Here is a 25983-nt window from a genome sequence, read left to right on the forward strand (position 1 = left end):
ACGGGAACCGGACACGTTTTTTCACGCGTCGATTTTGCAAATAGTGTATAAAAGAGTTACGTACTCTCGATGTGCTGATCTTTCAGCTCTTCGGTCAATTTTTTTAATGAGTAATGGTTTTTAAGTTCTACAGCGCCTTTTGCGCGTGGATTTGATACCTTTCAGTTATGAGAGAAAACGCGGCATTTGAAACCCGGCGCTCAACGCGCAAGTACGAAAATCTCAGTAGTGTATAGTGATAGTGGAGAATCTTGGCGTAAGTATTTATGAAATATGTCTGAAATTTACAGAAACACTCGTTTAACTGAACGCATTATTTTCTGTTTTAGGGCAACAAAACCAATTTTTTCACCAAACTTTTTGTCCATTTCAGCTAATCAAACGTTTTGTCTGTTTCAGCCACTCAAACCTTTTGTCTGTTTCAGCTAATCAAACTTTTTGTCCGTTTCAGCCAATCAAACCTTTTATCTGTTTCAGCTAATCAAACCTTCTGTCGCTTTCAGCTTTTTCTGTCAGAAACAATTTTCCCCAATTAACATGTGAAAAGAAGTCATTTAAAATTTTTCGGAGAACGTAAGATCGATCTTACAACTATTCTCCGTGGAATAGGCCTACTGGGGATACCACGTTAAAAAAAAACGCGCTGCCTGCTCTACCGCTTGCGGTGTTGTGGAAACGAGCGTAAGTTAACTTATTTTCACTGGTCAAATACAAACATATTATAGTTTTTCAAACGATAATTTCATTCTTGCCTAAATTTAACTCATTATCAATAAAACTTACGCTTCGATAACGTGTAACGCATGTGGAATCGTAATTCCTTCGGATTTCTCTAGTTTAGTCAGAGTGAATTCCACGTAAATAAATCTCTGATAAATTTCGCATCTTAATTAAAGTCATCAAGGTACACCTATCTTTGGCAAATTGGAGTTTGGCAATTGACAAACGATATAGAACAAGAAAACGAAGCTCATTCAAAACCAGCTACTAAAAATAACAAAAAGAATGATGTTAAAATTTTGTACATTCGAGGTACGGGTGATCCGTCTAAGAGACCCATTTTACAAGATGTAATTCAGTAAGAAATTAACTCCCAACTTCGCTTTTAAATCTGCATTGTAGAAAATCATTTTAAAATTTTTATGACAAATTTGTATACCCACTTGATTTTTAGATTACTTGACTGAATCTACTGTTAAATACTTTTGTAAAAAAATTCACATTCACATACATAAAAAGAAAGGCAACTCATATGAAACTTGCATTGTATAATATTATTAATTGATCTTAGACTCGATTAAAAGTCAGAAAATAAATGTTTTGTCACATTATATATATAAATTTATTACTTTCGACAAAAAGGAAGTGATCCGTCAAAAAGGCAAATCGTACATCAGTTGGAATAAAAAATGTGATTATTTGACTGGGAAAAATTTTCAACGGATGATCATTGAATTATTGTTATTTATGATATAATTGTGAATAAAAAATTCTGTACAAAAGGTCTTACAGAGTAAGATAATACATAATACGTGTATGCTATAAATATTTTTCTCATACCCCGCAGATGCTTGCGGAGGAAGCTGTAATTTTTTGACGGAAATATCGTAGATAATTGACGAGAATTCGATTATAAAGAATTAGGAAAATCCATCTTTAGGTAAAATCAGTCTTTAGTTTCTGATATCCTATATGTAGTATTCTTACACAATTGTATTATCTGGGTAATATTATTAGGCGTTACCGGAAAAGTGCTGAAATTTCGGATAAAATAGTATCTACTTTGTCGGAAATACATATTCTCAAACTCGAAACTCCTAACAATCATCACCGGCACTGCTGTAAATGTATAGTAAAGTGAACAGATGTGAGTAATTATAATTTGGGCCACTTGATAATAAATTTCTGAACAATCTTGTGTATGGAGGACAGAGTCGCAATCTAACCAGTTAATATAAGTAGATGTTGAAAAAAGAAACCCCGATCATCTTTATATTTATTTTCTATTACTTTGGTGATAATGGTTGACTGAGGTTGATCGGGGTTTGTTGCAACATGGGCTCGAACATTAGTAACAATCGAGTGTCACATATCTTATTTTCAAAAAATATTTAGAAGTAGTGTTTTTGTGTAGAATGGTCTGAGTTTTCCGATGCAAACAAACTGCATTTTTACATAACCGCAGAAATCTAACGGAAGTTAAGAAATTGTTTTTATATGTATCGTAATGTAGCTGCATCTATTCGTTCGCAATGAGGGTATGGATATATATGTTCAGTCAACGGTATGAGTTATGATGTACATTAAACATATGTACACAAATTACATAAGGTACAACAGATAGGAGCAACTATATATCTTCATCCTTTGATTAACTTCTCTTCGACTATTTATTTTTCCTTACCGTTTACATCAAGAAAAAGTTTCTAATTCTGTTAACAGCAGATGAGGTGTACGTTTATTGTGCAACTATTTAGATAACATTGTTTTGTCGATCTGACGGATTGCTGAATTTGGCTCGAATGAATTTGCGTAGTTGAGAATTATACTGCATCGTTAATATGGGTATATATGAAAGTTTCAGTCTGTTCCCTGTTCGTCATTCCATAGGCATAATAACATTCGACTGCATTATCTGGGCACACGCGGTGAGCGATGGTAACATCAGTTTTTGTCGTCTTTTCGTACCGACCGTTTGCCGGATTGGGTTGCGTGTGTATCGGAGGACGCAGAGGGCGCCACTTGACGATGAATTTAGGTCGGCCATTTTCGATTACGAAAAGTCCAATAATGCCCATAAAGCTAGCAGTCTTTACGTATATTCAGTCAACGCCGAAGGCAGTTGTTGACCCAGTGCTCCGTGACTTGAACCATTCCGTGCGCAGCTATAGATTTCACAAAAATAACCTGTGGAGCTGATGCGAAAAGTTAGTTCAACGGTTGCACGTGCGATGTTTTCGGCAACGTGACGCGAGTATTCGAGGCTCCTTGGAACGAGAAATCCAACTGTAAGTCGTCCGGGTTTCGAAAAATGGCAACGGGTAAGCGGCGCCCGTTGCACCCGTCGACGGGTGGTTCGGGTATCCCGTCGTCGGCGAACCTGAACTTCCGTCCAAATGCGAACACGGAGGACCGAGGAGGCACGCGACCGACCTCGACGCCGTCGTCGGTGGGTCTCGTCCTGGTGACGATGCTGATACACCTCTGTAAAAAGTGGCTCCTCTTTGACACGCGACTCCGAGTAGCCTTTTACTGCGGAGCACTGTTTCTCGTTTCGATAGTAGCAGACTTCATCCCGATGCCTCGCACCTACTTTTCAAGAACAGACACCTTCTTTAACCAGCTCTTTGTCAAGTGGGCCTGGGGTTGGCTTCTCTCGGTCATCATCCCCTGGGTGACGCTCACGGCGTATACCCTCGGCTGTGGGCGAAGGGTGATTCTGGCCAAGCATTTGGGTCGTGCAATTTTTGCCACGGTAGCCTGGTTCATGTGGACAACTACGTTCAGGATGATTGAGAACCATTTCGGTCGATGCTTGAACACTCGCGACCCTCAGCTTCAATCCAGGTTTACGTGTTTACAAGCTGGGCGGTTCTGGAGTGGTCTCGACATTTCTGGGCACGCCTTTATCCTTGTCTATTCGAGCCTTATTCTCGCTGAGGAGGGATCCACTCTCATTGGATGGGAAGGAATATCGGATCTTATCATGCGCGAAGAGCACAACAGGAACACAATGGCTGAAGCAACGTCTAGACCACTTAGAACCTTGTCAACTAGTGATCTGGCGTTTTTGAAGAAAACGCACCAGGCGCTCACCCCGTACCTCAGGGCCCTCTTTGTAGCTATGACCCTTCAACAACTGCTCTGGGACCTCATGCTATCTACTACTATACTGTACTTCCATAGCATGGTAGAGAAACTGTTGGGCGGACTCGCCGCCATCCTCACTTGGTACATTACGTATCACTGGTGGTACAAACTACCAAAAATGAGTCTCTCTGCACCCTCAGAGGGCCTTTTCAAGTACAACGATCTTAAACCGACTCGTGATCCAGCAGCATCCCGTGCCAGGCGTGGAACGCTAAATGGATCTGGTCCCAGATTCATGGGAATGCCTCTTAGGACTAGCCAGGAATATACAGAGTTTCAGAGTTCGACTAGGCAGTCAGAGGCTGAACCAGTTAACTGAATTTATGGTCCGAGATAATTTGGCTAATAAATCATAATGTCTAAGTAGCGTTGAAAAAACAAGGAATTGCGAAAGAATTTGGGATCTATTTCTTTCTAAATGATGAGCAAAGTATTTCGCTAAATCCATGACACAAAACTTGCTTTCCGTAGTTCAGAGTATACTGAAAATTTACAATTCCCACAATTGAATTTATCTGTTAATTGCATTGAGGTAGGAATGACTACAAAAGCCTCATTATACTTATACAGCAGTCAAAGTTTGTGCAAAAGTGCTTATGTTCCTTTTGTACTTGAACTCTTTATTGATTGCCATCACTTCATATTTTTGCAATTACGAGACAATCAAACTTGAAACAAAATATTTAATAAAATAAGTAGAAGCATTTAAAATGACTCTATTAACGCTCAGTCTTTAACTAATTTGTGTGCAATGATTTTAAGTACTGTGGTTGCAATTTTAATGACTTCGCTTTGGTAAAGCATTACACGTAATTCATTATAATAATTCATTCACTTCATCAAAGAAAGAGAATAGAAAAAGATGATCCATTGTGACATCAACAAGTAATTAAATGTTTTACTACTCACATTTTTTCCTAATTGCAGAATTGGTACGCTATACTTTATTTCAGCCTTTATAGTTAACATTTACTGAATTTCTCCCAGTTCTGAAGTTGTGAAATAGTAATTTCATTTGACGCTACATTACATTAACGTTATGTATCTAAACCTCGTGCATTTTTTGGAGTAATATTTTGCAAAGTTAGGGAATTTTACATGCCAATCTCACTGGATACCATGTAAATATATTTGTCAGGTGTAAACAGATATATCAAACGATTTACTACCCTCTACCTGGATTGTTACCTGAATTTTGTATTAGAGCAATTGCTATTTATAATACAGCATATTATTTATTAATATATACACATAGTATAATTTATCAACGTGTTTTTATTGGTGTTGTTTTGTTTGTTTTATTCATGTCAGGCGGTTTTCAATGGGAGTATTTATTATCGTAATATTGACTTAAACTTTCTGGAGTACTGATTAAACAAGTACGATGACGAGCTTATCATGCACGAGTTTGAAAGTAATTGCGGGTGTTGGATACAAATACTATTACGTTCTGGTAAACTTGGTATCACATAATCATTGGATCTTGGGCAAATTTCGGTGTAACTAGTTCACTGACAAGTGTATTTTAGAAGGTATGAATTTAGGCGTTAAAATTTACAAGAATACACATCTTTCATATAGAATTCATTTTTAAGCTGTAAAAAAATTTATTTTTATACATTTCTAAATTTTGTTTATTGTCTTAAATTCACGACCCCGTGATCTTGCTGAACCTGATCATGAGACAGATTTTCATTAATCAATCAATGTGTATTGGGCAATGGGGAACTATATTAGTTGTTTGGTAACTAAGGATACTCTATAGTAAGTCTATACTGTCTTTCTTGAATAATAAATTTATTTTATCACTGATGTCTACATGGTTCTCCATATAACCCGAATTATTTCCATTTGGAATATATAGTAGGTGATTTCGTTTTGCAATTCACCTATCATGAATAATCAATAGGGAATACGACATGACTTGTACTTTATAATGTCATTATCGATACACCTTTATCGACAATGATGATGAAAGCATAAAGCGTTGACTAAAGATAGTTACCATAATGGGGTTTGTGTGTCTTATGGGATTTTGTGTTAAAACGTCTACCAACAGTAAAGAGGCTACCGGATCGTTAAAACGGCTTCTTATGGCCCTAGTCTACGGACTTATCCGTAGAGTACGGGTTACAAAAATTTACCCAGGAGTAACAGTCTTTAAATTTTTCCGTCAGCATCAGATTATAGGTTTTCAAGATCTGCGAATTGGTTTTGTTACGATTGTTATTATTATTATTGAATATAGGTTTTCATGAGGATTACTAATATTTGAAAATATATTGTTCGAGTTTTGAGGATACTTTGACAGAACATTTTCAACAAATATCACAGAACTTTGTGCATAGTATATTTATAATATCATATCTATATATGTATACATACACACACATACATAAACGTCTAGAACGTCGTTATATTTCCTAATTCACAAATAACGGATTTTATGCGTATATTTGAATGATCGGCGGAACGAGATAAGAGCGTCAGTGCCTCTTCTTGAACCAAAGAAATCCGGCAATTACGGCTGAACAGACGGCCGTTACAGTGGCTGGCGTTTGCCATTGAGCCAGAGAGAGCAGGGGTAACCAGCCTCTCGGAACGGCTGCCTTGAAACTTTCCCTCTGCTGCAGTCTGTCGTAATAATTTTTGATATCTGTCCTAGTGCCCCAAAGTCTCCCGTCCAAACCCAGACCCGACATCCTCTCTAACAAAACAGCCAGAGAGACATCAGCAACGGTGAATTGTTCCCCGCCAAGCCACGGGCCTGGTTTCAGAGCTTCTTCTACTTTTTCAAGCGCTGTTTCAACCTGGGCCAAAGCGTCGTTGAATTTATCATTGTCCTGAACAATTTCGTGAGTTTTTTCTTGAGCGGCGGCTTTTCTCAGTAGAACTTCGCGCGCCGCTGGAATTTTTTCAGCATTTATGCGCAGAGTTTCAGCGCTGGTTTCTTCGGCCCGTGACAACAACCATCGTACGGGTCCGATGAACGGGAGCTTCGGTTTGTCAACGAATTTTTTATGGTGAAACGAGCCAACGGTCAACACATTTCCGGGAAGCTGATCGAGCACCTTACGCAACTCGAGAATCTTCTGTTTGCTCGAGGCTTCCGACGGGACGAGGGACGGCACATTGTCACCGGTGAAATGATCCTCGAGGTAATCGATTATACGGACCGACTCTGGTATTATTTTATCACCGTCTTGGAGTACCGGAACTTCCCCGCGTGGATTCAACCCCAGGAACCAAGCTCCGTATTGCTCCCCTCGAGTTATGTCAACCTCGCGAAGTTTGAAGTCCAATTTTTTCTCGTACAACGCCAGGAGAACCTAAACACGTTACGTTCCTGATTAACAATAAGTAGAAAGGAATCGAAATCGGTGGAAATCGATTGGAAATATATTGCCTTCCGTAGGGTCAATTGCAATGGTTGCAGTTTAAAGATCCTCCAATAAAAATGAATGGGAATGATTTTACGCAATGTTAAATTGTGCTCGGAAGTAATGGTGTTGTGTTTACAATGATTGAAATTCCAGAAACTGATGAGTACCGAAATAAACTCCACGAGAATTAATAATTAATTGAATTTATTTTAATGATTTGTTATCGATTGAATTTTCGTCAACCGATTAAACATACTTGCAACCGGATTTACCTTTACGTATAAACGAAAGTTTACTGGCAGTAGTCTAGATAAAAGTCAAATGAACGTGAACTTAAACTGTGTAATCCCATCAAGGTCACCAAAAATTTTCAATCGGGTTGAATTTGTATATTGTTTTTCAAACCACAAACGAAATTAACATCAATTTAAAATCTTATAAGACTTCGAAAAGTAGATTTGTTCCATTAAAAATTATTGAAACTAATTACACACCCAGACACATTTATTAAGATAGACATGAAAGCCTGACATGATTTATTATAAAGAAAAACCACGTGAAAGCCACGCCCACGTAGAGCTGCGGAATACCTACACAATATGAATAGAAGCGCAACTTAGAATATATTTGAATATTTATAAATCGAATATCGTGTATAGGCGTAAAAATATGTCTCTTTACAGTACCTTTTGGGAGTAGAACGAGTATCGATGGTAGTAGAGAGTCAATTGAACTTTCGCCTCCGGGGATGAGGCGGTCGTCCCGGAGGAATCATCAGTCGCTGCCACCATCTGCAGACCGCCGTCAAAGATCAGCTGAATACAGATGCTGTTTCTCTCCGCTCGTAGCGGTCTTACAGGTTGAATATACAAGTTAGCGATCCGGCGTTACGTAATGAGACAGACAGGGACGTACAGCACAGACACAGTCCGTTATAGTTATGTTTATACACCTGCGTTAACTTGGCCCACCGTAAATCTAGCCACCGTGACGTGCGTCTTGTAGCTCTATTCCCTTATTCGGCAACACCTGTTGGACCAATAATTACATTGACCATTTCAGACAACGCAATATATATATTAATACTCGTATAAAGCCTGTCTTTGAATTCGATTCATTGAAATTATCGCTTCCCATTCTGGTCGTTCCTCTTTCTGCTTTTTTTTTCTTCGCGGTTTGAGCACAGTCGCTATCTTATCGTGAGATGGATCACCTACATTTCATACTCAGATTTTGAAACAGAAATTACGGTATATTGCAGGTTGCGAAGCATAGTTGACCTAGGTAGCAGCTTTTCAGAAATGGCCGGTATGCTCATAGTATACGTCTAACAGTACAGTGGCTCGATTACTACAATAATTATGTAGTTGCTACAGCTAAGTGTATGATGATAAACCGTTAAGTCACGAGTCTGTCGTGTCAAATATACATACGCGTGGGGGATACTTAATAATTTTTAAGGAGTCAGTGATTGACTATTTTTGCGAAATTCAAAATATTGGAACTTCTCCGGCGATGCTATACTAGAGTAAATTACTGTAATTGCAGATTTTCTGGTCATCGTTGATCGGAGAAATAACATGCATTTCTTTTACCACTCAGTCATTCAAATATTATATATATTGGTGCTTATTAAATACATTGATCTGCAAAAAGTTGGTTTTTATGCCAGTTTACAAAGAGAGCAAGCAAGTTTATAAATAGTTGACCATACGAGCAATGACCCGTCAAATGCGCTGTAAATGTAAATTAAGATAGATATTCGCGTCAATTGAATCGGAGGATATTCTTCGAAGATGCGGAACCAGAAAAAAAATTGAAGTTTTGAAATTGCATAATTCGATCCTGGAAAAATAGCTTTGTTTTAATTGCTAAATTGTTGCAAAACTTCTTAATTGGCTACAACTCAACAACGTATATCTGGTTACATCGTTGAATGTGCATAAGAACGAAATAGACATATGACATGGACATACTATGTATATGTACATGTATGTATATACTATAATATATACATTTATGTGTGCAAGTGTTTTTTCGTTCGATATGTGTATTTCAATCATGACTTATGATTTAACGATAAATCGATACCATTGATCGAAAACCCTATCTTCGGGCCTGGTTTTTTGCCTGGCAGATAAAATTAATCCCCCCAAATAAATGTTGATTTATCTAGTATTCTGATTTAGAGTCAAGCAATTTAACCAAAATGTATACAATTCGAACGTATCGAGGATAGAAATCGGCCTTGAGAATCTTATCTAACTCATAACTACGGCAAAACATAATTATTATAGTACTCTCGATCTTTGAACCGTGAGATAGCAGGTATGTATATAAACAACATGGCGCTGTAGTCGGTGCCACACAAAACAAGTCTGATTGCCGGTTTTTTACTTTTTACCACGGATTGTTAATCTATTAAGTGCTTAAATTACTATGATCCGAATTATGTGCGTAACATTTCTGTAAAAGTATAATTACGGTAAGCAGTAGTATCAAACGTCAGTGTCTGGATCGAAAATGCTTCGTCTATCGTTGGCTCAGGGTCTACGGACAATTGCGACAACTGCGACGACGACAACGCCACAATGCAGTCGGCTGCAAGGCAAAGTCGCTATTGTCACTGCGTCAACAGACGGGTGGGTACATGTAAAATTTTTACTCAAATTTAACGGTAATTATTGACATATCTTGTTTCCTTTATTTTTGGAAATAAAAGATTGAATACGTCAGTGACAAAGGTATAATTTTCATCGACTTACATGACATCGGCATTTTCGAAATACGGTCGCACTGTCTGCGACAATTTCCGGGGTTCTTAACCAATAGGAATGCTGGTCAACTAGGGACACTTTAATGCAGTGCTCAGGTTGACCAATTGAAAATGCATGAGCATATTGTTGGTGATTGTTGAATGTAATATTCAAAATAAGCGGAATAAACAGGCTACAAGACTGGACAGTAAATTTTATGTTACATACAAGTATCGAACTGTAAACTTACGATTGAATTTAACGTGTAGTTAACACGTGTAAATTGTATATTTTCAGCAATTGAAATAAATGAAACATCGTACAATTAGTACTGGTGTCGAGTGAATGTATAGAACAATGACTATCGCATATCATTGTTACAGAATCGGATTTTCGATTGCGAGACGGTTAGCGCAAGAAGGAGCGAAAGTAATGATAAGCAGTAGAAAAGAGAAGAATGTCAATCAAGCAGTTGAAATACTCACAAGAGAGGGATTAAAAGTTTCCGGACTAGTTTGTCACGTCGGCAAAGCGGAAGACAGAGCACGTCTCTTTTTAGAGGTGGAGGATTGAAAATACGAAAACATACTTACCAAAAATCTAATTGAAATTGGAAGAATGAAATATGAACAATTATACATTAGAGTATGAGTTTTAGACTACAATGAGCATATATTTGCAGACTAAAGCGCAGTTTGGAGGTTTGGATATTCTGGTGTCTAACGCAGCTGCGAATCCAGCGGTGGGCCCAGTTTTGGAATGTCAAGAGGCTGTGTGGGACAAGATATTTGATGTTAATGTCAAATCCACGTTTATGCTAATGAAGGAAGCACTGCCACTTCTTAGAGAACGGAAATCTTCATCTATAATCATAGTTTCTTCCGTTGCAGCATACCAGCCTTTCAATGTAACATTTGCATTACTCAAGACATTTTTTGTACTTTTATTACTATATTCATGAAGATACGTTAAACAAATCGACACAAAGAGAAATAACTGAATAATTTTTTATACACATCACTTTTCCCAAACGAAATTTACATTTAGTTAAACGAGAGTTTTAAATTGGTAATGATTATTCGTGTTTCATCTTTATCATTTTATTTCAGCTACTGGGAGTCTACTCAATTACCAAGACGAGTTTACTAGCATTGTGTAAAACAGTAGCTGATGATCTTGCATCAGAATCAATACGGGTCAACTGTATTGCTCCTGGGATAATAAAAACAAAATTTTCAACACCGGTATGTATCAACAATATAAATATGCAATCAGTGAAACCAATTCAATTGTTGATTAAATATTGTCTAAAGGTGAATTAGTTATCCAGTGAAAATTTGTACATCTCGTGAACAATGTATAAATTTATGGTCAAAATTTATAGCTCTATGAATCCGAGGCAGCACATGACTTGGCCATGTCAAAAATCCCTCTGCAAAGATTAGGAACTACAGACGAAATAGCAGGAATCGCAGCTTTCTTAGCGAGTGAGGACGCATCTTACATTACTGGTGAAACTATCGTCGGAGCTGGTGGCATGTTATCAAGACTCTGAGAAATCTACATCAAATATCAACAATATAAATTTTGCATTGTCTGACTCAACACCCAGGAGTCCATATTATTCACAGGTAATTTTTCAGAAACAATTTTAGAAAAAAATAATGATAACATTTACAAAAATACATTTGTTACATGCTTTTCCCCGAATTATCAAAGTTAACAAGGATTCTTTCTTTGTATGCTTGGCTTCATATTATGCATTATATATTATGTATTGATGAGAGTGCTCATTATCATCGCTATTTTATCGGCTAAAAAATTGGGATACTCTTTGAATTTATACAATGTATTATAGAGTTTATTAGAAAGCTATAATAAAATAACATTTTTTTATCAGTTAATTATGTCAGCTCGCCACAAGCTGTGATGACCACTTTTTGAGTAGGGGTACCTCCTTTGGTTCCACATTTTTCCATTTTTTTTAATACATCTAATCCACTAAGAACGTGACCAAATACGACATGCTTTCCATCAAGCCAGTCCGTACGTGCCGTGCACATAAAAAATTGAGAACCGTTTGTATTAGGGCCTGAATTTGCCATTGACAAGGTCCCAGGACCCGTATGTTTGAGCTCAAAGTTCTCGTCGTCAAATTTATTTCCATATATAGACTTCCCTCCAGTTCCATTATGGTTTGTGAAATCTCCACCTTGGCACATCTGTTTTATAAAAATATTAGTTTAGGAAAAAACCTTTTGTTTTTTCTTTTGATTGGTGTCTGGCTTAAAAGAAAATATAGGGTGTTTCAACCGACACTCAAAGTCAAGGATACGAAATCTGGAATGATTCTGTGGAAAGTGCTGCCCTGATATCCATATCCTTTTTCATGTGTGCAGAGGCAACGAAAATTTTCTGCAGTTTTGGGAACAATATCAGCTCTAAGCATCATGATGATTCTGCCCAGCTCCTGTTTTCCTATACTGACATCAAAGTAGACCTGAGGATTTTGCTTTCCTTTTTTTGCTGGAGGTCCGCTATCAACTTTTGCCGTAGAGTCATCAGTTTCTAGTGTCTCTCCAGCATGTTCCTGGAGCCAAGTATCATCTGCCCAAACTGGCTTAGATGAACCCTCCTTTATCTTTTGCGGTTTGGCTATGTTTACTCTTATGGTTCTGCCAAAAAGCTCAGAGTCATTCTAGTGAATGAAAAACACAAGAATAATAAATTTATTAATTTGTCTCTCACTGCCTCTGATTATATCGTTTATTAGTCTTTTTGTACCATATTGTCAATTGCTGAGGCAGCATCCTCAGCAATTTCAAACTCTATGAATGCAAATCCTCTGTGCTTCTCAGATTCGTAATCTAGTGGTATTTGAACATCGACGATTTCTCCGAATGGTATAAACGCAGCGTGAAGCACCTTTTCGTCTACTTCCTCAGCCAACCCACCTGCGTACAATTACATTGGTCGCAGGAACATTGAGGAAAAACAACTTACAGTATTAACCTAACCTATTATAAATTCATATCTTCATTTCCTCAATTACATGATATTTGAACATCAAGTGAATGATTAACCGAAGTAAAAAATAACTCGGGTAGTGGAAAGATAGAAACAGACAAGATAATTAGTACCTTCGAGAAAATACAGAAATCGAGCGAGAATAATTGAGGTTAGTTTCATTCAATCCAGTGATTATAAAAATACAAGGCGAATCATACCGACATATATAGTCCTCTTCGCGTTGTTACTCATTTTACAATCGAGATCAATCTGTCGTCTCCAGATAAAAGTCAAACAACAACGTGTTAATAAAATTCGTTCGTAAACATTGTCTGACGCCGGTAAGACGCACTGAGTGTTGTCAACAAGTCGCACTGCTTGTCGCGCAATTACAACCCGTCGCCATGCAAGGCGATCATTAAAATTCGATTCCAGTAAGACCATATCAATCCGCTGGTGTCGAGTTCCGAGAGTAGACTCGGTAGAATCATGCTGGCGGCTTATTAGTACGAGTAAGGCTGTTCTCTTTTATGCAGTTGTAAGCGTCAGTGCTTCGAAATTCGAGATTCGAACCCGGTCGATCGTTTGGGGTTCATAGCGTTTTTAGAGGGATTACGTAACCCGACGAATCTGTCTCATCATAATAATCCGATAACCGGGTAACAGTTAAACATGTTTTCCCTAATGCGATACAGTCAGTGGCAACATTGTTGCAGGCGTGCACTGAGCATGCTGCGAAACCAAGCCTACGTTGGCGGCGAATGGCGAAATGCCGGTAGCGGCGAGACATTTGAGGTGCTGAATCCCTTCGACGGTTCGGTAGTCGGCAGAGTCCCGGACATGAGCGAGTCGGACGTGAAGCTTGCTGTGGATACAGCGCAGCGAGCCTTCACCGTGGGGGAGTTCAGCAACACGACGGCGAAGGAACGGAGCGACTTGCTGCGTGGGTGGTATAACCTGATGGTGAAGCATGCGGAGGACCTGGCGCAGATAATGACCATGGAGAGCGGCAAGTCCCTCGCGGAGTCGCGGGGCGAGGTAAAGTACGGTAATTCGTTCGTAGAGTGGTTTGCTGAGGAAGCACGTCGCGTCAATGGTGAGGTGATCCAATCGCCAGTGCGCGGTAGAGAGGTCCTATTGCTCAAGCAGCCTGTTGGTGTTGCGGCTCTCATCACTCCGTGGAACTTTCCGCATGCTATGATCACCCGAAAGGCTGGAGCAGCATTGGCTGTTGGTTGTACTTGTGTCGTCAAGCCTTCTGAAGAGACTCCGCTGACCGCTCTGGCGCTCGCTAATCTGGCAGAACAGGCTGGGTTTCCAGCTGGCGTCTTCAACGTTGTCACAACCAGTCCCAAGAACTCTGCGGCTGTTGGGAAGCTCTTGTGCGAGGATGCGAGGGTCAGGGTGATGTCTTTCACAGGCTCAACAGCTGTCGGGAAGATCCTCTACAGACAGTGCGCATCGACAATTAAACGGCTAAGTCTTGAGCTCGGGGGAAACGCTCCATTCGTTGTCTTTGAATCAGCTGACATTGACCTCGCTGTTGCTGGTGCAATGGCCAGCAAATTTCGCAACACAGGACAGACTTGCGTTTCTGCTAACAGGTTCTTTGTTCATGAGAATGTGCATACTGAATTTGTCGATAAATTTGTTTCTAAAATTAACTCTGATATCAAGATGGGCGATGGAAGCCGAGAAGGGATTACCAATGGCCCACTGATCAAAGAGTCACAACTCAAGATGGTCTCTGACCTGGTCAATGATGCCCTTACAAAAGGAGCGAAGCTCCACTGTGGAGGCAAGCCTTTACCTGAATTAGGCCCTCTTTTCTACGGCCCAACTGTCCTTACGCGTGTCACCAAAGGAATGCAAATTTACAACAAAGAAATTTTTGGCCCTGTCGCTGTTATAAACAAATTTTCAAGCGAGGAAGAAGTTCTTAGGGAGGCAAATAATACACCTGTCGGTCTTGCAGGGTATTTTTACTCCAAGGATATATCACAGGTTTTCAGAGTCGCAAGGAAACTGGAAGTAGGCATGGTTGGGGTAAACGAAGGGCTTATTTCGTGTACAGAAGCTGCATTTGGTGGCATCAAGGAATCTGGACTGGGAAGAGAGGGTTCTCACCATGGGATCGACGACTTTGTAGATGTAAAGTACGTCTGCATAGGAAACGTTGCCTATCAGTCATGAAACTTATCTTAAGCACCTTGTGAGCATTCCTCAATGAGTCCAGACACTATGAGAACGCGACACATTCACATACTTAATTCGATGTCAATTTGCAATATCTACAAAAAAGATCGATCTCAGGGCTAGAGCTTTCAAGAAAGACAGAAAAAAAAGAACAAGAAAAAATGTCAGTCTTTGGAAGGCAAGCTTTGGATGATTTTATTCTTAGACAATAAGACAGAGTTAATGATTTTTTATTTTCTGTCTTTCTTTGATCGATTTATAGGTGCGTGATTATAAATGTCCGAAGTCTTCCATTTTAATAAAAATTTTCTAGTTAGTATGCTGCTTATATTTCTAATTAAAGTTACGAAATAATGGTTGTTATAGAATGTAATATCATTTCTTATTGCATGAATCTTGACAATGTCATACATTGGACTCCTAATGATTGGAGAATATATAACACAGGTACAGAACAGGGTGGCCAATCAATGAAATTCGTAATTCATTTTTATTCTTCCATGCCTTGCAGAACCAAAATTGAATTTCTTCTTCCCCAGGCTATTTTACCATGAAATTTGTCACCTAAATTATAAAGCGTGTTGAAAAAATTTCAGGTGTTGAAATTTCAAAACATTTTGAAAGGACCATCTTTCTTCTGTTTCAAAGATGTATTATGTAAAAAAAACTTCACATTCACACAAACCTCAATTTCATTATAATTGGGCTGAATTTTTCAGATTCTCCAGAATTACAACTTTTATGAGCTACTCCGATTTAACATACATGTATGCGTTTAGAAATAATTAATGTTAACATAAAGTATAGAATATAGAATATGTATTGCTACTCGTTACAAATTGAACTAGTCTTCCTTAATATATACATAAATATGTATATATCTATACATACGTAGGAGTTATAAGTATATACTGTGCCTATATTTATACCTTCTACTCCTGCAGTGTATGGTATCGTCCCACAATCGTAAGATTATAATTTAAAAACAAGATTGTATTATTATGACATGAATAGATGCAGCGGAAAAATTCATATACAGTTAAATTATTTATAAGTATAATAATGTATAATAATAATAATAGAAGTCGTAGTAGCAATAATAATGATAATCATAACAGTAATAATAATGGTAGCAAGAGTGTCAGCAATTTGGTAACCCATGCTTTTGGATGTACCTTTCTCTTGCCTCAGCTATCATCTTTGCTTTTCTTTCCTGGAACGATAAAGTTCCGCTCGAACTTCCACTTTTCGGTTCGTTTGATTGTATTCTGCTTACAGATGCAGTGGATGCACTATTAGTTGGCGCTGGCTCTGGCACGTAAGTTACTATGCCTTCGAGGATGTTGGATATAGTGACATCCACGCTCCTTGTTTTAACTAAGGGAGTTACGAGACAGGAAATGTTAATTTACATCCTTTGTTGTGCATGATCAATGTGTTATTATAACATTTGGAATCTGATACACAGGGTGACCCGAGACTATCGTCGCATAGGCTGTCAATGTATTGACCGTGGAAATCTATGAGTAAAAAGTTTTTCTTTTTTCTCACAGAAAGTTTGTCGTTCATGAATTACAGCCGTTTGAAATTAGCCAATCTAGAAGCATGTGGTCACTTAGAACAATTGTAAAGCGCGTGACCGTTCAACAACGATGTGAAAGCCCTGTTCTGAGCCATCTGGTGCTACCAAATTAGCCAATTTCAAACGGCCGTAATTTGCAATCAACAATTTTCTGGTGAAATGTGAAAAATGTTTCACAGATTTTTACGAGGAATACATTGGTAGCCTATGGAGCAATAGTCGTGGACCATCCTGCACATTGATGCAATTGCTCAACTGTTTTTTGAAATCAATTTTTTCGATTGATACTCAGTTGCCGGTTTAATAATTACAATCAATTTAGAGGTAACACGATTTTTGACAGAACCGTAAAATCCTGATTAGAGTTAATGTTCCCTGAGGGTTCACAATCGATTTTACTTGAAGTAAAGAGTGACAAAGTATGAAATTTTGTTTTTCTTTTTCAATATCTTCAAGTTAAGAACTAATACTCATAAAAAAATATATTTTACAGTTTTTTTATGATGAATGATTATTTTGCCACAAAATATACTCACGTAAATCTCTAATTATCACATTGTAAGGTACCAAGGGAAAGACTTCGCTGACTTGATGTGCCATTCTCCTCATCTCAGCATTGGCGACGATATGGGCATTGGGCATGGTTCTACCACCTTGTAGAGTGCCACTTCTAGTCCTCTCCAGGACGTAGCGTTTCTCATATTCAGTTTTGTCGGAAACTGTGTGATTACTAGTTTGGATACCAAGAGTGTCAGCGATCTCACGCTCAACTTCGCGCGCCAGTACCTCGGAGTCCATGTTTCTCTTCACTTTGAGATATCTCAAAGTGAATATGGTATATGGTACAAACATAAACCAGAACACATCCATCCACCATGTTGAGGCGACGGAAGTTAGCTTGACACCGACAAACTCAGGCCTTTGTGTTTTGATAACTACGGGCTGAATAGAAGACTGAATGCTGAAAGGCCAAGAGTTGAACTTGAGAAGAGCTACGCGGCTATTGGTGGAGCCAAATTCAGGCTGAAGAGCGATGTTGTAGCCCGATGAAGATAAAAAGTGCTTTATGTTTGCTATCAGTGCATCTTTGCTATTCATGTTCATCTCTTGCAAACCCATTGCATGACTTAGAGCATTCGGTAGCTCCCAAAGGCTGGGAGTAACAGTCTCTGCATTTCTTCGAAGTGCAAAGTGATCCAAAGCAGAGACATTGTTTGCAACTATGATCCTTGACTTCTTGTCCCTTTCCTCTCCGGTCATATCCACTCTGACTATGATTCCAAAAGTAAGAGTTAAACCGTGGTTCAAGCATGTTCGGAGAGTATCACAGTCCGGTAAAAGGGACGCAAACAACCAGAGCTGAAGCCCGATTAGTAGACGAAGTAGGACAAGAACTATGCCAAGTGGTGTGTAGAGAAAAAGAGCGACAAGTTTCCAACCGCTTGGAAATCTGAATAAAAATATGCAATAGGTCTTAATGATTACCTGTTGTATTTAAATCATAGCACGGTGATAGTTTGTGAGATTTTTATGCATCAAGGTCAAACAGGTTACATGGCGACTCACCTGCTCTCGTCAAACAACTCCTTGATGTTAATTTGTGACATCTCTCACAAGAAACATCTGTTACATCGAAAACTTTTACGTTCTAGACTATTTCCCACGGCCTAGATTAACCAGTCGCCAGTTTACGTCAGATCCAAGGTACTGATTTCTCTAAACCTTTTTTTAGATTATGGTTGGTTCACTGTTTTTTTTTTTAATGTTTAATATTTTTCCAATTTTAACTGTGTCTTGTATTACCTCTCACTTCGCGATACGATGACCTTCTTATCTTGAATCAGCTGTTATTTAGCGATATACGAATTTTCCTAACCAGCTACTCCAGTTAATTACTAGGATTTCGTTAGTGACGTTTTACTTTACTTTTGGCAGTGACTTTTCGAGAACGCTGACCATGAACTGAAGAAATCGTACCTAGAGTCGCGTCAAAGTTTGCATATGTGGGTTCTATTTGTTCGTTCCACGGCATCCGACTCACACATAAGGAAAATCTTAAAAAAAATTACTGCCTTATTGGTACTCTGCCGGACTCTCCAATAATGAATTCATGTCATTAAATAATGTCAATAAAAAAATGAGAATTATTTTTGGACAAATGGATGTCAAACCAGTACTGCCAACTGACATATAGTTTCCAAAGTATTCCCGACATGCCTTGTAAAATACAAATTTATTTATAGGGAAATATAGTTTGTAATAGGATTTATTAGAATCTCGGATAAATAATCTAATTATATAGTTGATTTTAGAAATAAAATACCGTGAATTGTAATACGATCCATTTGCAGGAAGACAAAACAAAATTGCATAAACAGTAAAATATTCGGCTTAAAATAACCACCCTTAAAAGTGACAGATGAATGACAACAGTGGGCGTGCATGATGTGCGCGGCAGTGTGTGCGTGTGATTTTTTGACAGACGCTGTGTGATGTGGTGGTGGGTGTTGTCAGACGGGGCAACGGACGAGCAGATAAATATTGCAATAATAAAATGAGTCACAGTGCCGTCGGAAAGATCGAAGCGAGATTAATTCATATAATCAAAAATATTTAACAATGGGTGCGAAGCAATCACGCTGTGTAAAATATACGAACAAAAGACGATCGTTGAGGTGAGAAGTTTTAGGGTTTCTCCCACTTCGGCCCAACATCCACGTTATCATACGTCATACATACATATATTTCAAAACCTAGAATTAACAGAAAAATAAATAAAATTAAATTAAATATAAGACTAAAGACGTCAACGATCAATCCGTTATCTATGTAAAGCGAGGTTAGGGAAAGGCGGCTTGAGGCATGAAAAGCCCTGTTCTGCAACGTCTAAACGGAGCAGCCTGCTCCCCAGGGACTCCGGGAACCCTCGGAGTCCCTGGAGCTGTGCAGGTAGGAGCAGCGCCCTGCTTGATATCATGCCACACGGATTTGGCCAACAGTTTCCAAGTGTTGAAAACCGGGAGGCGAGAACCCGGCGGCTACCTTGCCAGCACAATAACCTCAAAGATGAATGGTGGAAAGCAACAGTTAGTGTCAATTAACGGGGATTCGGTGCGTTGCGACAGTGTGGAAATGGATGAAGCATTGGCCTGCGATGTTACCGCTGGAGTTCCAGCCGCAAATAAAGCACTCTGCGTTCATATACGCGAAAACAAATGGTACGATGCAGCCAACGCAGTTTCAAGTGGCACCAGTCTAAACAACGCATTGGAGAGCATGTCCCTGGCATATAATCCATCGACGAAACAACTCTACGCACTTGATGAGCTTGACACATTACCAGAGGAGCGGCAATCTGGGGATCTAGAATCTCTTAGCAATCAATCGGCCAGCATTATAGCCAGGATTGATGCCGACGGCGCCAAGAATGATGTGGCCAGTCTGAACAACAGTCCGAGAAGTAGCCTCCCGCGGTCCTGCAGTAGTACGGTTTCATCCCTGAGCGAAGCCTCGCCTTCCGGGAGCTTGTTGGGTCCGGAGGAGCCGCACATCTCACCTGAGAAACCCAAGCGCTGGCCTCTCACTGGGTTCTTTACCAAAAACGTGTTTTCTTGGAAGCAGAAGGAGCCTCAACAGCATTCGACGCCGTCAGGAAGTCCGTCAAGAAACGCGGACAAGGTGGGAGGCAGCTCAGCGCTCATTCCACAGCCTAGACCATCTAATTTACCAGCTAAGAGCGCTCTGGAGGAAGAGAGTCACAGGAAACAGTATAATGCTATTATTGAGGCTGCAAGAAAGAGGGAATTGAAGGAGGAAAAGGAGCGCAGGCAGCAGAGAGAGATTCAGCTCAAAGAGGAAGAGAGGCTTGCAGAGGATTCATTAATATGGAGTACGCAGGTCTTACCTAAGTTTGAATCGCTCAGAGAAACTAAAAAAGTCAGGGAATTATGGTGGCGAGGACTTCCCCCCAGTATAAGAGGGCGGGTTTGGAAGCTGGCCATATTTAATCAGCTTAACATAACTCCTCATCTGTACAATTTATGTCTAGATAGGGCAATGTCGCATCCAGCGAACGAGTGGCTGGCCTCCATAAAACTTGATGTATCCCGCACATTTCCTACACTGTGCGTTTTCCAAGAAGGCGGACCTCTCGCCGAAAGTCTGCAAGGGGTTTTAGCTGCGTATGCTGTATACAGACCAGATGTTGGCTATGTTCAAGGCATGAGCTTCCTGGGTGCTGTATTGTCACTTAATATGGACCCAGTCGACGTTTTCACTTGCTTTGCAAACCTCCTAAATCGTCCTTGTCATAGGGCAGCTTTTACCTTGAACCAAAAACAAATGAGTATATATTACAAAGTGTATTCAAGCGCACTTGCTCACAGGTTGCCAAAAATCTATGCTCACTTTACCGCCGCTGGTCTTAGTCCTGATCTTTATCTCCTCGACTGGCTTTACACTGTCTATGCTAAAGCAATGCCTTTGGATGTTGCCTGCAGAGTTTGGGATGTTTTTTTGAGGGATGGAGATGAATTCCTCTTCAGGACGGCACTTGGTGTACTCCATTTACACCAGGATGAACTACTTGGTATGGACTTTGTACGTGGAGCTCAATTCCTCACTAGGTTACCTGAGAATCTCCAGGCTGAGGCCCTTTTCAACAGTATTAGTCAAATGTCTACCACCGTTGGCACCAGCACCTTTCAACAGATGCTGGCTCAAATATCTTAGAATTTAATCATTAGTTCTCAGTTTCCTTAAGCGTACCTTACTATTCAGCTACGAGCTTGTAACCGCTGTAGTGAATACATTCCTGATGATGGCCTGGTTTACATTGGATGTACTTGAGAGATAAAAATTATGTAGCGACTCAGAAATCATGAGATATTGGCGATGGATAATTCGTTATGGTAATGATGGATGGAACGATCTATTAAATAGTAAGTATACATTGGCTAGTGTAATACGATATGTATGTTTGTAATGATTTGTGCGAATCGATGTGTGAACTTTCGAAGTAAATGTTTTTTGATGTTAGGCAGCCCCTGACACTTGGGCAATAATAGAGTTCAATACATAACACGATCAGAATCTGTATTTTCCGTTTCCAATGAAACTGCAACGAAGTCATTGAATCGTTTTAACGTAAATGGTGGTGCTAAATTTTATAATGCTGGTGCAAAGCTGCTGGTATTAATGAATTAGTTAATCAATCTATTATCGAAGACTTTGGAAATTTTGAGGTATCTATATACATATAAAAACAGGCGACTGCATAGCGATAAATTTCGAAACTGCATATACGATATAGGTAATAATGAAAATTGTAACTTTTGTATATAACAATTTATTATTTTTTATGGAAGTAGCGGGGTCGATTTGAACATGCCATGGTGAGATTAGTGGTGAAGAAACACACTCTGCAGCCTGCAATGCTGTCATTTAAAAAAATTCAAAATTATGGACATTTTTCAAATATGCATGAACCTAGAGCGGTACAAAAGCTCGTACTTTTGGAAATCTGAGAAGCTAGTAGTAAAATATTTAAGGTAACGTCTCGAGTTGGGCTGTGAATTGCGTTATAATCGCAATTATTTAATTTTTCACTCGTCAGTTGAATCAACTCCGCTAATACCCCTAAATAATCGGAACTATGGTAACAACGTAAAATACTAACAAATGCTGCATGGTTAAAGCAAAAATGCTACAGAGATCTGAACGGCGATTCCTATTTTGCGTAAAGACATTTTTTCCCAGCGATCTTCGTGATGAATTATCAATTTAATTATTAACATACTATATGTACGAGATGTATGGGATAGAGGAAGAAGAAATTGATTCTCATTTATGAGAAAATGCACACCTATAATATCATCTTGTACAAGAAACTAGAATAGAATACCCGTGACATGGAGTCATAATGCTACTATTTATTATCTCGTACATGGTAGAAAAAAAAAAAAAGAATGCGTATAAATTCCGATGGTATTTTTCTTCTGCCCGTTGTACGTAATAGGCTTATGTAACATTATTTGCACGTGAAATCCACGGTGATTTTTTCTCATATATAAAAGGAACAAGAACATTTAGCTTAATTCTCGTAACTCAGTACCGTGCTGTTCCATAAAATATAAATTTATATTCGTTAGATGAAACTGAAACACGTAGGCGAAGTGGATGATAGTTTTTATTATATAAATGTCCCAGTCCTCGCTGACAATACTCGAAATCCATCCGACGAAAAAATAAATTATAGTTATATCGATGATATTCTCATCTCTAATATTGTATATACATACATGTTGATTGAATATTAAGTAAAGACGAAAGATAACAATACTCGGTTGGTACGTATGCGTTGCAGATATCCTACATATAACATGTATCATAATTAGTGTAATATTATTTATTTATGTAAGCTTTTCTACACCTGTGTAGTAGTATAATGATAATAATAAACGCGGACTTATAGAAACGTCACATACAATTATGTATATTTTCCAATAAATCAAAAACGATGAATATATTCTCGTAAATGTAATGATCGGTGTATAAAGATATAATGATATAAAGATGACCTACCATGTTATAATATGTAACACACGACATTGTAATATCCGAATGAATCTAATAATAATTGTAAATATATTATAATTACAGCGGCGCTGCAGAAGGCGTCAGCCGGCTTCCTGTCTTTGCGTGTATATTTTGAATCTCACATATAATAGCTTTTGTATGACGAAAGGAATAGTAATAAAATCGATATCAATTATTGTCCTTCGTTTAATGTTTCCATCACTTTGATTACAATTAATGTCTTTCGGGTAAGTAACACACACCTGGAATTATTTCGGAATATATTCTCTTCGGTTTTATCGCCTTCAGGGGCTGACAAGTTCGGCTTCAAACGACGCGGGATCGCCAAATGTATCTAAATGATGAGTGGTTGTATCTCTTGAGTAACACAGTCTTCGCAATGGTGAGCCCAAGCCAATACTTAGCCTGTGTGTACTTACCGCCTTGTCGGCGATACGTGAAATTAATAACGAGGATAAATTTCTTCCAACATTCGTAGGAAAACAGTGATTTAATGAAAGTATAGGTACCCGAGAGAAGAATGTATACATAGGTTATAAATAATAATAGATCGGGTGTAATAATGATGCAGAGACCAAAAAGTATATATGTATATGCGGTCCATGTACAATATTAATATATGTGATCCATTTATGATTAATACGCGATGCATACTGTAAATTTTATAATTTTCCAGAAGACAAACTAGATCATCTACAATAATACGGCTATAATATGAAAATAGAATAATTATTTATTTCAATATGGGATTCTATTCAACACGCGCTCGATGTATTTCATAACATTAATATTCATAATTATTCCAACAACTTTTCATTTGCTCTCTCGATCTTGAATTTTCGTAGGCATAGAATCGAAACGTTGTTTTAGCTAGTCGCAAGTGAAGTATCTACGTTTGGTAGAGAAGGAGAATTGTTTCTCGAAAAGTGTTCGTATGGAAAAAAATTTAGAGTAACTGTAATACATCACGGATGCGCTAATTTTGATCGAGATGAAATGGCTGCTCCGTATATGAGGCAGTATTTAACGCAGCGTCCTGATTTAAAGACCTAAAAAGGTGATTGTCGGCGATTTTTCTTTTTTTTTTTTTTACGGGGAGAGATAGAACGAAGCTTCTTAAAACTTCGAGTGTATTCTAACTCACATTTGAAAGGTACGAGCAAAAATTTTTATCATTCAACTGTCGCAGAACGGCAGCGTTATTAGCTAACCCGTTAACTGAAGAATATATCTTTAGTTAACGGCTGACCATCAAAGGGCCTAGCCGCTTGAGTCTGGAATCGGCAGGAAGGACAAAGTGCGTGTTTCATGTCTGAAATGTGAAAGCTAAAATCATTATACATCATACCATATCATCATACACCATATGTCATACATCATACATCACACATCATACATCATACGTAGTATTAAAGTTCGGAACCAAATTTTGGATGTTCGGATGTTCGGAATTTCAGAGAGCGACGTCACCCGAAATTTTTTTTCTCTTGATGTCATCGATCTATATAGACGAAAATCAGTTGGCCGAATTCCTCAGTCCGAAAACCACCGCGCAGCAGAGCGGACGTATGAGAATCGCGCACCGCAGACTTCGAGTACCGGGCTCTCTATCTCCTGGATCCCGTGCTCCAGGTCCGTTACCTGGTGCAACTCGACTTCCAGGACAAGAGCTCCGTAGTTTCTACGCTCCAAGTCCGCTACCTGGTGGAATTCAACTTCCAGGACAAGCGCTCCGTAGTTTCTGCGCTCAAGGTCAACTACATGGTGAAACTTAACATCCAGGACATGCGCTCCGTGGTTCCTGCGCTACAGGTCCGCTACATGGTGAAACTTGACTTCAGGGAGAGGACGAGGAGGATGAGGAGGTTGAGGAAGACGGGGAGAACAAGGAGGAGATCGTTGGAGGTGATTTAAGCTGGTTGGCGGTCGTTAGATTTGTGCACGGTAAGTATAAAATTTTTGTAATATTTAATGGCAATTGTAATTATATTTTATCGAAAATTTTGTAAACTTGTCATGTTTACATTGAATTATTGCAATTCATTTTTCGCGCGAGCACAAATTCAGTAGCTATAAATGCGCGAATGAAATTTATTATATTATTATTTAATTAATCAATTATAGTAATGCTTACAGAATATTTTTGATGTGTTCTTATAGTGAAAACATTTATCACTATTCAAGGTATAACCCGAGGTGGTTATCGGTGGTTGTTCGAGGTGGTTGGCGGTGGTTGGAGGTCGTCGGAGGTGGACGAGGGGGAGGACAAGGATTTTTGCTCGGTGAGGTTAACATTTTTATAATATTATATGTCAATTGCGATAATATTTCATCTAAAATTTTTCAAACTTGTCATGCTTACAATAAATTATTTCAATTCGCTTTTCGCATAAGTTCAAATTCATTAGCTGTCAATGCGCTAATAAAATTTCTATGATTTCTTATAAGTATCTCACAATCTTCTTAGTAAAATGTGTCGATAAAAAAAATTATACTAATCCTTACACAATATTTTTAATGTGTTCTAATACTGAAAATATTTATTAGTATTCGAGGTATAACCCGGGGTGGTTAGCGGTGGTCGTTGGAG

General features: G+C 38.7%; 7 protein-coding genes and 1 long non-coding RNA gene across 10 annotated transcripts; 5 read left to right on the plus strand and 3 right to left on the minus strand.

Annotated features, from left to right (window-relative positions):
• The first annotated feature begins 2801 nt into the window (after window positions 1-2801).
• LOC124301311 (acyl-coenzyme A diphosphatase FITM2) lies at window positions 2802-5682 on the plus strand. Its single transcript, XM_046756200.1, has one exon. It carries the CDS (start codon window positions 3032-3034, stop codon window positions 4187-4189), a length of 1158 nt encoding a protein of 385 aa, XP_046612156.1. The 5' UTR covers window positions 2802-3031; the 3' UTR covers window positions 4190-5682.
• Window positions 4945-9860, minus strand: LOC124301313 (ganglioside-induced differentiation-associated protein 1). Of its 2 annotated transcripts, none has more exons than XM_046756203.1 (3): window positions 9738-9860; window positions 7940-8282; window positions 4945-7199 (listed from the first exon to the last, which is right to left on the minus strand). In XM_046756203.1, the coding sequence occupies exons 2-3, from the start codon at window positions 8042-8044 to the stop codon at window positions 6357-6359; spliced, it is 948 nt and encodes a 315-aa protein (XP_046612159.1). In that variant the 5' UTR covers window positions 8045-8282; window positions 9738-9860; the 3' UTR covers window positions 4945-6356. The 2 variants fall into 2 exon arrangements, with proteins under 2 accessions (XP_046612159.1, XP_046612160.1); XM_046756204.1 differs by having other exon boundaries at window positions 7940-8105; window positions 9738-9853.
• LOC124301314 (dehydrogenase/reductase SDR family member 4) lies at window positions 9763-11913 on the plus strand. The gene is made up of 5 exons (XM_046756205.1): window positions 9763-9895; window positions 10393-10570; window positions 10692-10916; window positions 11119-11253; window positions 11394-11913. Exons 1-5 carry the CDS (start codon window positions 9777-9779, stop codon window positions 11562-11564), a joined length of 828 nt encoding a protein of 275 aa, XP_046612161.1. The 5' UTR covers window positions 9763-9776; the 3' UTR covers window positions 11565-11913.
• On the minus strand, window positions 11849-13462 carry LOC124301312 (peptidyl-prolyl cis-trans isomerase E). The gene is made up of 4 exons (XM_046756202.1): window positions 13237-13462; window positions 12794-12963; window positions 12345-12707; window positions 11849-12231 (listed from the first exon to the last, which is right to left on the minus strand). Exons 1-4 carry the CDS (start codon window positions 13460-13462, stop codon window positions 11914-11916), a joined length of 1077 nt encoding a protein of 358 aa, XP_046612158.1. The 3' UTR covers window positions 11849-11913.
• Window positions 13463-13690: 228 nt separating this feature from the next.
• Window positions 13691-16229, plus strand: LOC124301308 (3-sulfolactaldehyde dehydrogenase). Its single transcript, XM_046756197.1, has one exon. The coding sequence runs from the start codon at window positions 13691-13693 to the stop codon at window positions 15209-15211; it is 1521 nt and encodes a 506-aa protein (XP_046612153.1). The 3' UTR covers window positions 15212-16229.
• On the minus strand, window positions 15686-18754 carry LOC124301310 (lipid droplet-regulating VLDL assembly factor AUP1-like). 2 transcript variants are annotated; one of them, XM_046756198.1, is made up of 4 exons: window positions 18600-18754; window positions 18363-18518; window positions 17333-18246; window positions 15686-16591 (listed from the first exon to the last, which is right to left on the minus strand). In XM_046756198.1, exons 2-4 carry the CDS (start codon window positions 18401-18403, stop codon window positions 16356-16358), a joined length of 1191 nt encoding a protein of 396 aa, XP_046612154.1. In that variant the 5' UTR covers window positions 18404-18518; window positions 18600-18754; the 3' UTR covers window positions 15686-16355. The 2 variants fall into 2 exon arrangements, with proteins under 2 accessions (XP_046612154.1, XP_046612155.1); XM_046756199.1 differs by having other exon boundaries at window positions 17333-18067; window positions 18363-18741.
• Window positions 18755-19057: 303 nt separating this feature from the next.
• Window positions 19058-23568, plus strand: LOC124301307 (TBC1 domain family member 14-like). The gene has a single exon (XM_046756196.1). The coding sequence runs from the start codon at window positions 19659-19661 to the stop codon at window positions 21525-21527; it is 1869 nt and encodes a 622-aa protein (XP_046612152.1). The 5' UTR covers window positions 19058-19658; the 3' UTR covers window positions 21528-23568.
• A 1295-nt stretch (window positions 23569-24863) lies between these two features.
• On the plus strand, window positions 24864-25983 carry LOC124301315 (uncharacterized). The gene is made up of 3 exons (XR_006907450.1): window positions 24864-25337; window positions 25578-25675; window positions 25941-25983. It is a non-coding gene; the product is annotated as an uncharacterized LOC124301315 (long non-coding RNA).

The sequence above is a fragment of the Neodiprion virginianus genome, chromosome 3 (genome assembly GCF_021901495.1).
Source record: "Neodiprion virginianus isolate iyNeoVirg1 chromosome 3, iyNeoVirg1.1, whole genome shotgun sequence".
Classification (NCBI taxonomy): Eukaryota; Metazoa; Arthropoda; class Insecta; order Hymenoptera; family Diprionidae; genus Neodiprion; species Neodiprion virginianus.